The sequence below is a fragment of the Eimeria tenella genome, genomic scaffold, assembly GCF_000499545.2.
Source record: "Eimeria tenella Houghton genomic scaffold, Eth_scaff9, whole genome shotgun sequence".
Lineage (NCBI taxonomy): Eukaryota > Apicomplexa > Conoidasida > Eucoccidiorida > Eimeriidae > Eimeria > Eimeria tenella.
In genome coordinates, this window is record NW_013543465.1 from 165738 (window position 1) to 178492 (window position 12755).

General features: G+C 47.1%; 2 protein-coding genes across 2 annotated transcripts in view; one reads left to right on the forward strand and one right to left on the reverse strand.

The window, feature by feature from the left end:
• Positions 1 to 9153, forward strand: part of ETH_00008560 (intracellular protease, putative) — a gene marked incomplete at both ends in the record, with an annotated part of 15182 nt that extends 6029 nt beyond the window's left edge. The window contains 15 exons of the mRNA XM_013378525.1: positions 763 to 1025; positions 1639 to 1733; positions 3005 to 3126; positions 3218 to 3300; positions 3809 to 4163; positions 4402 to 4578; positions 4799 to 4924; positions 5172 to 5403; positions 5515 to 5883; positions 6765 to 6832; positions 6953 to 7216; positions 7550 to 7607; positions 7816 to 7950; positions 8430 to 8651; positions 9044 to 9153. Coding sequence (XP_013233979.1) covers positions 763 to 1025; positions 1639 to 1733; positions 3005 to 3126; positions 3218 to 3300; positions 3809 to 4163; positions 4402 to 4578; positions 4799 to 4924; positions 5172 to 5403; positions 5515 to 5883; positions 6765 to 6832; positions 6953 to 7216; positions 7550 to 7607; positions 7816 to 7950; positions 8430 to 8651; positions 9044 to 9153 — 2679 coding nt within the window. The remainder of the gene's footprint in view (positions 1 to 762; positions 1026 to 1638; positions 1734 to 3004; positions 3127 to 3217; positions 3301 to 3808; positions 4164 to 4401; positions 4579 to 4798; positions 4925 to 5171; positions 5404 to 5514; positions 5884 to 6764; positions 6833 to 6952; positions 7217 to 7549; positions 7608 to 7815; positions 7951 to 8429; positions 8652 to 9043) is intronic.
• A 1651-nt stretch (positions 9154 to 10804) lies between these two features.
• Positions 10805 to 11302, reverse strand: ETH_00008565 (uncharacterized protein; the record flags this gene model as incomplete). The annotated part of the gene is made up of 1 exon (XM_013378526.1): positions 10805 to 11302. One exon carries the CDS (start codon positions 11300 to 11302, stop codon positions 10805 to 10807), a length of 498 nt encoding a protein of 165 aa, XP_013233980.1.
• Positions 11303 to 12755: the final 1453 nt, after the last annotated feature.

Sequence of the window (12755 nt, forward strand, 5' to 3'; positions counted from 1 at the left end):
CATCTTTCCGAGTTATCTTTATTTATTCAGTTTCATTCATTCGATTCATTTTAATTATTCTTTGTGGCTTTTTGGTTCTTTTTCATCTTTTATTTCCTTCAAATTGGCCTTTTTGGCGCTTTTTCATCGTTTTTACTTTTCAATTTTCTCATACACTCTTTTTTGATTTTAAAATTTTTTAAATTCCAAAAACTTTCTGATTTTTCCTTTTGCTGAAATGTCTTTAATTCATTTAAAGTGTTGCTTTTAACTTTTTTGTTTTTCATTTTTTATTTTTCAACTTGACATTCTTGGCTTTTCTTTTGAATGATTAAAATCCAAAAAGGCCGTTTCTCTTTTCTTCTATTTTTTTAAATTTAAATTCTTTTTGTCTTTTCATTTATTCTGACTCTCTTAATAATTCTTTTAAATAATTAATTTCAACTCTCTTAAACCTTTTAAACACTTAATTTAATTATTTATTCAAAGTCTTTTAAATACCTGATTTAATTCATTGAACATTTTAAACATTTAATTAAATGAGTTAAAACATTTAATTAAATGAATTAAAACATTTAATTAAATGAATTAAAACAGTTAAAACACCAAATTGGAGTATTCAACTTGCCTTTGACTTTTTGGATTTTTGCGAATTTAGAAGATAAAAGCCTGAAACAAAAGCCAACAAACTGAAAGCAACAAGAGGAGTTTGAAAAAAGCAAAATAAAAAAAGCAAAAGAAACATTTAAAAAGTTAAATGGATTCAATTTGCTGCTGCTGCAGGGCTGCGGGCGCTTCCTGCTGCACTCCGCGTGGACGCGGGCCCGCTGCGCCCGGCTGCTGCAGCGGCTGCTGCGGCTTGCTGCAGCAGTTAATTTGTCTCCGGAAGATGAGTGTCTCCTTTTGGACACTTTTTACTTTTTGAATAATTTAAATTCCAAATTGAACTCCAAGTCCAACTCCAAATCGAATTCCAGAAAAAAAAACAAGTCCCACGCGCTCCAGCAATTCGTCCAACACCTGCTCTTCCACGAACTCTACCAGGGGTACTTTTTATTTTTATCTTGATTTTTTAATTTCCTTTTTTGTTTTTTTGGCTCCTTTTCCTTTTCTTTTTCTCTTGGTTTGTCTCCTTTTTGTTTTGCTTTTTTGTTTAGTTTTGTCTCCTTTTTTGTTTAATTTTGTTTCCATTTTTTGTCTCTTTTTCCGCTTTTTTGCCTTTTTTTGTTTAATTTTCTCCCCTTTTTAGCTAACTTTCGTCTCTTTTTTGGTCTAATTTTGTCTCCTTTTTTGTCAACTTTTGTTTGTTTTCTTTCGTCTCCTTTTTGTTTAATTTTGTCTCCTTTTGTGTTTAATTTTGTCTCCTTTTTTGTTTTCTTGTATCTCCTTTTTAGTTTTCTTTTGTCTCTTTTTTATTTTTTGATTCTTTTTCGTACTGTCTCCAAATTTGTTCCTTTTTATCTTTTTGGGTGTGCACGAATTTTTGCGTTGTGGCTTCATTTTGGGTGTTCTGGCTTTGCTTTTTGGACAAAACTGCATCTGCGGAGAAGCCGGATTTGAATTTGAAGGAATTAAAAGAATTAAATGCATAACTTCCCGAAAAAATCCCGAAAAATCCGCAGAAAAACTCCCGAAATTCGCCACTTTTTCTCTTTTCAGAGACGACACTCAAGAGACCGTCGCGCGCCTCGCCCGCAAACTCCCCTGGGGCACAGACCCCCAAGTGCTGCGCTACTTCAGAGACAGCTGGCTGGGTAATTTGCAGTTTGTACATTCAATTTTGATTACTTATTTTCATTTTTAAGAACAATTTGTAATTCATTTGACGATATAATTAGCTTTTTTTGGTCAGCATGTTCTGCGGAATCGATTGGTTATTCACTTGTCTGGTTATTTGTTTTTTTAATTTTAATTGGCTTGGTAAATTGGTATGGTCGGCTTCGGGGACAGCTGGCTGGGTAATTTGCAGTTTGTACATTCAATTTTGATTACTTATTTTCATTTTTAAGAACAATTTGTAGTTCATTCGGTGATTTAATTAGCTTTTTTGATCAGGATATTTTGCTGAATCGATTGGTTATTCATTTGTTTGGTTATTTGTCTTTTTTTAAATTTAATTGGCTTGGTAAATTGGTTAGCTTGGCCTTAGGGACAGCTGGGAGGGTAAATTATAATTTGTAATTGCAGTTTTTAATTACTTATTTTCATTTTTAAGAACAATTTGTAATTCATTCGGTGGTTTAATTAGTTCTATTTGATCACGGAATTGTGGCGGATCGATTGGTTAGTTGTTTGTTTTGTTTTTTGTTTTTTTGGATTTGGAATTGATTTGGGAAATCTCTCAATTTGTTTGGATTGGCTAGTTGTAATTAACCAGTTAGTTACTCCATTATTAATTGTAATTTATAATTAAATAATGAAGGCATTCTTTATTTTTAATTGCACTTCCTAATAAACAATTAAATAATCTAATGGGTATTAGTAACTAAGATTAAAACCGATTCAATCTCATTTACAATTTCCAATAAATATTTCAAAAAGAATGTTAAATGAAAACAATCAAAACAAGATGTTAAATGAAAACAGTTAAGACGATTAAATGTGATAAAACAAAAAGGTAAAAATAAAAATAAATACAAATTAGAAAAAAATAAATGAAACAGAAAATTAAAGTGAATAAATTTCCGACTAACAAGCAATTAAAATACCAATAAACTACTCACAAACGAAAGGCAATTCAAAAGCAATTAAAAAGGATTTTTAAATAGTTTTAATCAAAAACAATTAAAACTAATTTAAAATCCAGAAACCAAAATATTCAACAAACGCAATTTTCTGCCGAAACTGCGCATACAGCCCAAATCACGAAATGAAAAAATGCCAAAATAAAAATTTCAAAACAATTCTTCTTCTTTACTTATTTATTTATTTTATTTTAATTGATTGATTTATTTAATATTTATTATTTATTTTTTGTTTTATTTTTATTTATTTATTTATTTATTTGTTTGTTTTTGTTTTTCAGAACTCGGGACCAACACCAAGTTTCAGTTTCTTCACCGCCACGCAGCGCTTTTGGCGGACTTGGCCAAATATATTCCATTTCAAGTTATTAGCTGCATAGATGCTCTTTTAGAAGACATACAGGTGCTGCTGCTGCTGCTGCTGCTGGTCCTTTACTAATTATTATTATTTCATTTTATTTATTTTTATTTTATTTTATTTATTTTTGCTGCAGTTTGGAATGGAGACAGAAGACCCCAGCGAGGCCCCCAGGCGCCTCCGGCAGGCCAGACTCTTGGGGGAGCTTTACAACTACAGGTTAGCTAGCTAGCTAATCAGCTAGCTATCTAATTAGCTAGCTATCTAATTAGCTAGCTAGCTAGCTAGACAGCTAGCTGGCTAGCTAGCTAGTTAATCAGCTAGCTATCGAATTAGCCAGCTAGCCAGCTAGCTAGCCAGCTAGCTAGCCAGCTAGCTACCTAGCTAGCTAGCTAGGTACGCGTTGGCTAGCTGGCTAGCTCCACGTTAGTTAGCCAGCTAGCTGCACATTAGTTGGCCAGCTAGCTACGGGTCAGCTAGCTAGCTAGCTAGCTAGCTAGCGAGCTAGCTCGCTACAGGTCAGCTAGCTAGCTAGCTAGGTAGCTAGCTAGTTAGCTAGCTAGCCAGCTGGCTAGCTAGCTAGCTAGCCAGCCATAGCTCTCCATGATCTCCTTTGATTGCTGATTAATATCCTTCTTATTTCTCTTTATTTCATTTATTTCATTTTATTTCTTTTATTTGTTTATTTCTTTTTACTTTTTTGTTTCGTTTGTCTTTTTAATTCTAGGCTAATAGACTCCTCCGTGTTGTTTGATGTCTTATACTCCCTTTTGGGGTTTGGCGGGGCTTCTTCATTTCAAGCCGGAAACATCCGCACTGCCCACAAGCTGCTGCTGCCTAGCCCGCAGCAGCAGCAGCAGCAGCGGCAGCAGCCGCAGCAGCAGCAGCAGCAGCAGCAGCAGCAGCAGCAGCTGCTGCTGCTGAACGTGTGCTCCTCGCCCCCCGAAGGGCCCTTGGACTTGACGCGTTTGAAATGCATTTTGGAGATTTTGCGCAGCAGCGGGAAATATTTCAAATCGGGAAAGTCGAAGCAAAAGTTGGATCGCTTTTTGGTTTTCTTCCAGCGCTACTTCCGCAAAAAGGTCCGCAGCAGCAGCAGCAGCAGCAGCAGCAGCGGCGGCCGCGGCGGCGGCGGCAGCGGCAGCAGAAAGAAGCAGCAGCAGGAAGCAGCAGCAGCAGCAGCAGCAGGAAGCAGCAGCAGGAAGCAGCAGCAGCAGCAGTCTTCTCCCGCTGTGTCTCCCTTTATTGCTTTCGAACTCCTCTAGTCCAGGGTTTAGGGTTTAGGGTTTAGGGTTTAGGGTTTAGGGTTTGCTGCTGCAGGCGGAGACAGCGCTGGTGGACGAACAAGAAGTCTACGAAACCCTGCGGGAGCTGCGGCCCCACTTGAAGCTGCTGCCAACAGCAGCAGCAGCAGATGCAGCAGCAGCAGCGCTGCTGCGGGAAGAAGCAGCAATTCTCCAAAGCATTGGCGAGGGGCCCGAAGAAGAGCTGCTAGATGTAACACCTGCTGCTGCTGCTGCTGCTGCTAGTGTTGCTGCTGCTGCTAGTGCTGCTGCTGCTGCTGCTGCTGCTGCTGTTGTCCCAGTTACTGCCTGTGCTGCCGTTGCTGCTGCTACTGCCTCTGCTACTGCTGCTGCTGCTGCTGCGAGTTTATTTCGTTTTATTTATTTTATTTATTTTATTTGATTTATTCAATTTATTTTATTTTTTGATGAAGGAAAAAGCCATTTACGGAGAAGAAGAAGGCAGTCAAGATGAAGCAGCAGAAGAGACAGAAAAGGAGACAGAAGAGGAGACAGCCCACACTCTGAGGGCCCACGCCGACAGAGACAAAGAGGCAACAGTAAGCTGCTGTTGCTGCTGCTGCTGCTGCTGCTGCTGGGGCCCGGTGGTGCTGCTGCGCTGCTGCTGCTGCTGGGGCTTGGTGGTGCTGCTGCGTTGCTGCTGCTGCTGCCGGTGTCGGTGGTCCTGCTGCGGCTGCTGCTGCGGCTGCTGCAGCAGCAGCCAGCGCGGGTCTGGTCTCCCCGCTGCTGCTGCTGCTGCTGCTGCAGCTGCGGGTCCAACTGCAGCTGAATGCTGCATGCGTTTAGGACGAGGAATTTGAGGCTCTTTTCTCTGAGGCGATGGAAGAAGCAGCAGCAGAAGCGCGAGCAGCAAGGCAGCAGCAGCAGCAGCAGCAGCTGCGGCTGCCCTGGGCCATCTTGAAGGACCTGCCGGCGGCTCCTGCAGCAACAGCAACACCAGCAGCAGCAGCAGCAGCAGCAGCAGAAGGAGAGGCTAAAGGCAGCCCGGGGTCAGAAGCAGAGGAAGCCCCTAAATCCTGTAAGTTCCTGACTTTTTTGTTTTTGTTTCTTTCAGCATTATTCTGCCATTATGCCATTATTATTGTTTATCATGCTGTTGCTGCTGCTGCTGCTGCTGCTGCTGCTTCAGCGGTCACACTGCGTCTGCTGCAGCGGCGGGCTGAGAAGAGGGGCAAAGTGCAGCTGCGGCCGCTGACTGTGCCTGTGGACAGTCCTTTGCTGCTGCTGGCGCAGCAGCAGCGGCAGCAGCAGCAGCAGCAGCAGCAACAGCAACAGCAGCAGCAAGCGAGAATCGAAAAGTATGTACTCGAAAGCGTCATGGGAGAAGGAGCAGCAGGAAAAACGCATGCAGCAAAACCTGCAAACCCTAAAACTATACCTGGCCTAGCAGCTCCAGACACCAAGAAGGGCCCCCAGGGGGCCCCCAAGGGGGGCCCCCAGGGGGGCCCTCAAGGGGGCCCCCAGGGGGGCCCCCAGGGTAAGAAGAAGGGAGAGGGGGGTAAGCGCTCAAACAAAAACTAAGGCTGTGTGCTCAGGGGAGTGCTGCTGCTACAGCTGCCGCTGCTGCAGCTGCTGCTGCTGGAGCTGCTGCTGCTGCATCTGCTGCAGCTGCTGCAGCTGCAGCTGCACACTAGAGAGACAATACACGGGCTGCTGCTGCGCCACAGCAGCAGCCGCAGCTGGTGGATCTGACCAGCTGCTTTTAAGTGCTTCCTATTTACTAGCCGTGCATCCGCTCTGCTGCTGCTGCTGCTGCTGCTGTAAGGAGACACAAAAAGAAGCATCTAAAGGAGACAAATAAAAAAGAAAGATCGGAAAGAGCTATAAAGTAAAAGCTATGAAGAGACGGACTGAGAAGCAGCAGCAAAGAAACAGCAGCACCAAGTCCTAGCTAATTTTATATTCTGCGCTGCGCATTGCGCTCTATAAGTGGCGAAAAAGAGGCATTACAATAAATAATAAAATTAAAATAAAAAAGTATTTAAAAGAGTAACAATATTATTTCAAGGAGAAGAAGGCGCGAAGGCACTTGCTGCTGCTTCGAAAAGCCTGGTGAACTGGCGAGACAAGGAATTGCTCAGAAGAGCAGCAGCTGCTGCTGCTGCTGCGGTGACACGCAGGTCTTTAGAAAGGAAATTAAAATATATATTTATTTATTCTTTAAAATGAACGCTGCAGCAGTAAAATTGGCGAAAAACTGCAAAAGAGCCGACGTGGGAGCCGCGGCGCTGAGGTGTACAGACACCTCAGCGCGGGGTGTTCAGCTGCTGCACTCCCCTCGTCATTTTTAATTTCTTTTATTTCTTTTCCTGCATTTAAAATAATTCAAATTTATCTGCACAAAGTCCCATTTGCAGCATTTTCGGGGTTCACACACAGCCATGGGCGGCAAGGCTTTGCTGCTGCTGCTGCTGCTGCTGCTGCAGCAAACGCCCGTCGACAGCGAGGTGGGAAGAATCCTTGTACAGCTTAACTGGCTTTCCCTTTTTTAATTATAATCGAAACTTAATTTTCAAAATTAAGAAATGCAATTCGCTGTGGGGCCTTCTCGGCGGGTGTGCTCGCAGGCTGCTGCTGCTGCTGCTGCTGCTGCTGCGTGTCTTACCGCCGCAGCAAGGGCTGGCGTGGCGAGTCGGCTTTCGTCTTTTTCTGATTTTACCCTTCCCAGAACAAGTCTATTAAATCCAATTCATTTCAATAATTCCAATTTAGCCTCTTTTCCAGCTTCTCTCTCTAAGGCTGCGTCTTTCGCCACGCAGCAGCAGCAGCAGCAGCAGCAGCAGCTCAGTGCTTCCCCGCCGAAAATGACGAAGACGGCGCTCGTTGTGCTCGTGAGTTAAAGGTCTTTAATAATTAAATTTAATAAATAAAGTAAAACAAATTCCCCCCGAACACGCAGTGTTCCGCTGCGCACACACTGCTGCTGCTGCTCCCCAGCAGCAGCAGCAGCAGCAGCAGCGGCAGCTTTTGGCCTTTCTGCAGCAGCAAAATGCAGCTTGTGGGCTGCGAGCGCCAGCAGCAAATGCACACGGGCCTAGGCCCCAGGTGTACGTACACCGCAGCAGCAGCTGCACTTGCTGTCACGGGAGGCCCTGCTGCTGGTGTCGCTGCTGCTGCTGCCCATGTTGCTGCTGCTGCTGCTGCTGCTGCTGCTTTTGCTGCAGGCAAATGGGGCAGAGGATGTGGAGTTCGTAGCCGCAGTCGACGTCCTGCGTCGTGCCGGTGTGTCAGGGTTTAGGGTTTAGGGTTTAGGGTTTCGGGTTTAGGGTTTGACATGTGCAGACTCTTGGCGCCTCTTGAAGCAAGGGTTTAGGGTTTATCTGTTCCTTCTAGGGTTAGAGCATCCCCTTGTTGCCGCCGGCCAGCCGGCCCCAAACCCTCCAGGGTTTAGGGTTTAGGGTTTAGGGTTTAGGGTTTAGGGTTTGCGCAGGGATGAAGGTGTTGGTGGCGAGCGTGGGGGACTCGCTGTTTGTGAAAACCTCCCACGGATTAAAAATCGAAGGAGACATTTTGTTGAAGGAGGTTTCTGAACAAAACAACTACGACGTCATTGTCATCCCCGGCGGTAAACCCTAAACCCTAAACCCTAAACCCTAGCGTGCAAGCGCCAAACCCTAAACCCTAGCGCAGAGCCCTAAGCTTCACGCCCTAAACCCTAGGGCTTCAGTTTGGTGCGGCCGCTGCGCAGCGCCAGAGGCGCAGACGCACATTCGCATTCTAAGGTCTAGGGTTTAGGGTTTAGGGTTTAGGGTTTAGGGTTTGACGTGGGTAGCAGTGCCTGCGTTGCACAACGGAGCCCTAGGTCCCTTCGCTGAATTTGCCGCGTCCATTTTGCTGCTGCTGCTGCTGCTTTTGTTTCTGCTGCTGCTGCTTTTGCTGCTGCTGCTGCTTTTGCTGCTGCTGCTTTTGCTGCTGCTGCTGCTGCCTTTGTTTCTGCTGCTGCTGCTTTTGCTGCTGCTGCTGCTGCTTTTGTTTCTGCTGCTGCTGCTTTTGCTGCTGCTGCTGCTTTTGCTGCTGCTGCTGCTTTTGCTGCTGCTGCTGCAGGGCTGAAGGGCGCGGAGAACTGCCGGGACAGCAGCCACCTTGCTGCGCTGCTGCGCGCGCAGCACAGCAGCAGCAAATGGATAGCAGCAATTTGTGCTTCTCCAGCTTTGGTGCTGCAGCAGCAAGGGTTTTTGGAAAACGTCCGCGCAGTGGCTTACCCCTCCTTCCAGCAGCAGCTGCCGCTCAAGGGCGAAGGCAGGGTTTGCGTCGACAAGCACTTCAGTGAGGGTTTAGGGTTTAGGGTTTAGGGTTTAGGGTTTAGGGTTTAGGGTTTGGGGTTAGGGTTTAGGGTTCGGGGTCAGGGTTGGGGTTTAGGGTTTAGGGTTTGGGGTTCGGGGTTTGCGGAGGAGGAGGGGCTAGGGTTTCTGGCAGCCTACAGGGTTTACGGTTTAGAGTTTAGGGTTTAGGGTTTAGGGTTTAGGGTTTACGGCGTGCGAGCAAGCCTGCCGCCTAGGGTTTAGGGTTTAGGGTTTAGTCAGCGTGGGAATCTCTCGTTCTCTGTCTGTTTTCTTTTATTTCTTTTACACAATTACTAATTAACGGGGCTGCCGTTCATTTGCGGTCAATTTGCCCTGCTGCTGTTGCTGCTGCTGCTGCTGCTGCTGCTGCTGCAGTAACTTCTGTGGGCCCGGGGAGCGCAATGGAGTTTGCTTTGGAGATTGTGAAGCATCTTGTTGGCGAAGCAAAATATGAAGAGTTGAAGAAGGGCCTTTGCATGCCCTAGGCCAAACCCTAAACCCTAAACCCTAGGCACAGCGAGGCTGGCGCTGCGAAACCCAGCAGCAGCAGCAGCAGCAGCGGCAGCAGCAGCAGCAGCAACTTCGAAACGCTTATTTCTCCTCATTTTGCTTCTTCCTTTTTGTCTCCTTCGTAGTTCGCCAGCCCTATTTAGGTCAGCCCGCGCAGCAGCGGCGCCAAACCCTAAACCCTAAACCCTAAACCCTAGGCCTCTTAGGAAGAGGAGTTGGGCGCGCCAACGCGAAAAAGTAGCTGCTGCAGTGTGTCTACACGTAGCAACAGCAGCAGCAACAGCAGCAGCAGCAGCAGCAGGGAAGTAGTGTTTCGGCTGCTGCTGTTGCTGCTGCTGCTGCTGCTGCAGTGTACGGGCTCAGAAGCGTGTCCAGTCTCATGTGGAACAACAGCCGCAGCAGCAGCAGCAGCAGACTTTTAGTTTATATATATTTAGATAAAGTAAAATATGCAAAGCGGGACAAAGTCGTAAAAAACCTAAAAGGGGGTTTAAGAGCTGGCAGCAGCTGCAGCCAGCAGCAGAAGCTGCAGTGGGGGCCCCTGGCAGCAACTGGGGGGGGGCCCCAGGACGGGTTTATCTTCGCTTTATGCATTTATTTTAAATTCTTTTTGTTTATTTTAATTTGTTTTAATTTATTTTATTTATTTTCATCTATTTATTGCTTTATAGCTCGTTCTTACCTCTCCAAATAAGGTATTTCGGATCAGGGGGGCCCCCAGCCATGCCTGGGTTCTGTGATGCTGCTGCTTCGCCAGTTGTCATTTAATTTGGTGGAATTAATTTGATTGAATTAAATAAATCAATTTAATTCAATTTTATTTTGTTTTTATTTTTTAAATATGCCAAAAACATTTACTTCGAAGTTCCCAGACGCTGGAACGCAGGACAGCCCAGTGACCCATGGAGTGTACAGACAGCAGCAGCAGCAGCAGCACCAACGGCAGCAGCAGCAGCAGCAGCAAAAACGAAAATAGCAGCAGCAGGAGGGACGACAACAGTAGCGTGAGAAGCAGCAGCGGCAACAATAAGAACAGCGGTAGCGGCGCCTCCAGCAGCAACTGCAGCAGCAGCAGCAGCAGCAGCAGCAGCGGCAGCCACAAACCTGAACCCGAGCGAAAGCGCTCTCCCCTTTCCCTCCCTACCAACTGCATCTCCATCAGCAGCGACTCCGACTCCGACTCCAGCAGCAGCAGCAGCAGCAGCAGCAGCAGCAGCAGCAGAAATAATGCAGTTATTATATCCGACAGTGAAGATGACCTAAACTACCAAACAGATTTGCTGGCCGTTCTGGACTCGGACAGCGAGGGCCCCCGGGGGGCCCCTGGGGGCCCCCTGGGGGCCCCCGGGTCGCCGCGAGCAGCAGCAGCAGCAGCAGCAGCAGCTGCTGCTGCTGCTGCTGCTGCTGCTGACTTTCCCTGCCTTCATGACCTCTTTGCGCTCTATAACGCCTCTTTTTTTGGGGGCCAGTTGGCAGCAGTTGAAGTAAAGTGGAGCAGCAAAATGACACTTTGTGCAGGACTTTGTGTCTACCAGGTCAGCAGCAAACTTGCATTTGGCAAACAAGTTGCTTTTTTCAATCTTTTATTTTGCTGCTGCTTCCTTTTGCTGCTGAGCTGCTGCGCCTTTAGCTGCCCTTTTTCGTGTCTTCTTTGGCCATTTTTTGGTATATCTTGTGCCTTTTGTTATCTGCTGCTGCTGCTGCTGCTGCTGCTGCTGCTGCTCTGTAGGCTGGAGGCTTCTGCTCCATTCGCCTCTCTGAGCCCCTACTCAAGTTCCGCTCGCTTAAAGAATTCAAGGTCTGCTGCTGCTGCACCTGCTGCAGCACGTGCTGCTGCTGCTGCTGCACCTGCACCTGCTGCTTCACCTGCTGCTGCACCTGCTGCAGCACCTGCTGCAGCACCTGCCACTGCACCTGCTGCAGCACATGCTGCTGCAAATGCGGCTGCACCTGCTTCTGCACCTGCTGCTGCACCTGCTGGAGCACGTGCAGCTGCAACTGCTGCTGCAGCTGCTGCTCCAACTCCTGCTGCACTGCTGCTGTACCCGCCACTGGAACCGCTGCTACAGCTGTTGCTGCAACTGCTGCTTCAACTGTTGCTGCGGCTGCCGCTGCAACCTCCATCGCTGCTGCTGCTGCTGCTGCTGCTGTCGCCGCTGCTGTAGCTGCTGCTGTTGCTGTTACTGCTGCAGCAGCTGCTGCTGCTTCTTTGCTGAGCTATCCCGAGTAGAAGCACTTTATTTATTTTTGTTTTTAATTTTATTTATTTTTTTGTTTCCAGGAAACTCTTCTTCACGAAATGATTCATGCTTACCTCTTTGTTACCCAAAAATACAAAAACCACAGCGCCCATGGACCCGTCAGCCTGCTGCTGCTGCTGCTGCTGCTGCTGTTGCTGCTGCTTTTGCTGCTGCTATTGCTGCTGCTGCTGCTCCTACCATCGACACTTCTGTTGCTGCCGTTGGTCTTTCAGTTGCCGCTGCTGCTGCTATTTGGACGGCGCTGCTGCAATTACTGCTGCTGCTGCTGCTGCTGCTGCTGCTGCTGAAGCAGCAAGCGACTCCCCCGCCCTCCCCTCCCTCGCCGCAGCTTCCCTCCCCTGGATCACCAACAACTTAATTGAACTTAATTATTATTTATTTATTTTTATTAATTATTTGTTTATTTTTATTTATTTTTATTTATTTATTATTAGTTGTTTCTGGAGCACATGCGCCGGCTCAACGCGCTGACGGGTTTGGAGATTTCCGTCTTCCACAACTTCGCAGCAGAAGTGCAGCACTACAGAACCCACGTCTGGAGGTGCCAGGTCTGCTGCTGCTGCTGCTGCTGCTGCTGCTGCTGTGCTGCTGTGGTGGTGGTGGTGGTGCTGCTGCTGTGGTGGTGCTGCTGCTGTGGTGCTGCTGTTGTTGTTGTTGCTGTTGTTGTTGCTGTTGTGTTGCTGTTGATGCTGTTGTTGTTGTGTTGCTGCAGCTCCTGTTGCTGCTGCTGCGGTTGCTTGGTTGCTGCTGCCGCGGTGCTGGTTGCTGCTGCTCTTTAACTGCTCATGCTGCTGCTGCTGTGGCTCTTTTTGCTGCTGTTGTTGCTGGTAGTGCTGTTGTGCTGCTGATGGAGCTGCGCTGCTGCATTTCCTGTTGCTGCTGACAGCGGCCGCCCTGCTGCTGCTGCTGCTGCTGCTTCAGCCACTGCTGGTGCTGCTATAGATATTGCTGCTGCTGCTGCTGCTGCTGCTGCTTCTTGCTGCAGCAGCTTCTGAGTGCATGCCTTCGCGGCTGTGGCTGCCCTTCCCCTGCCTGCCTCTCCGCTGTTAAACCCTAAACTCCACCTAAACCCCAAACCCTAAACCCCACCTAAACCCCAAACCCTAAACCCTAAACCCTTTTTTGTGGTTTAGGGCCCTTGCCGCTCTCGGCCGCCTTACTTTGGCTTCGTGCGGAGGGCCATGAACAGACAGCCGGGGCCTAATGACTGGTGGTGTAAGTTTTTATTTTTTATTTTATTTTTAATTTTTAATTTTAATTTTTTGTTTTTTGTTTCTTTTATTACCTTTTATTTTTATTAGTTATTTCTTCTTTAT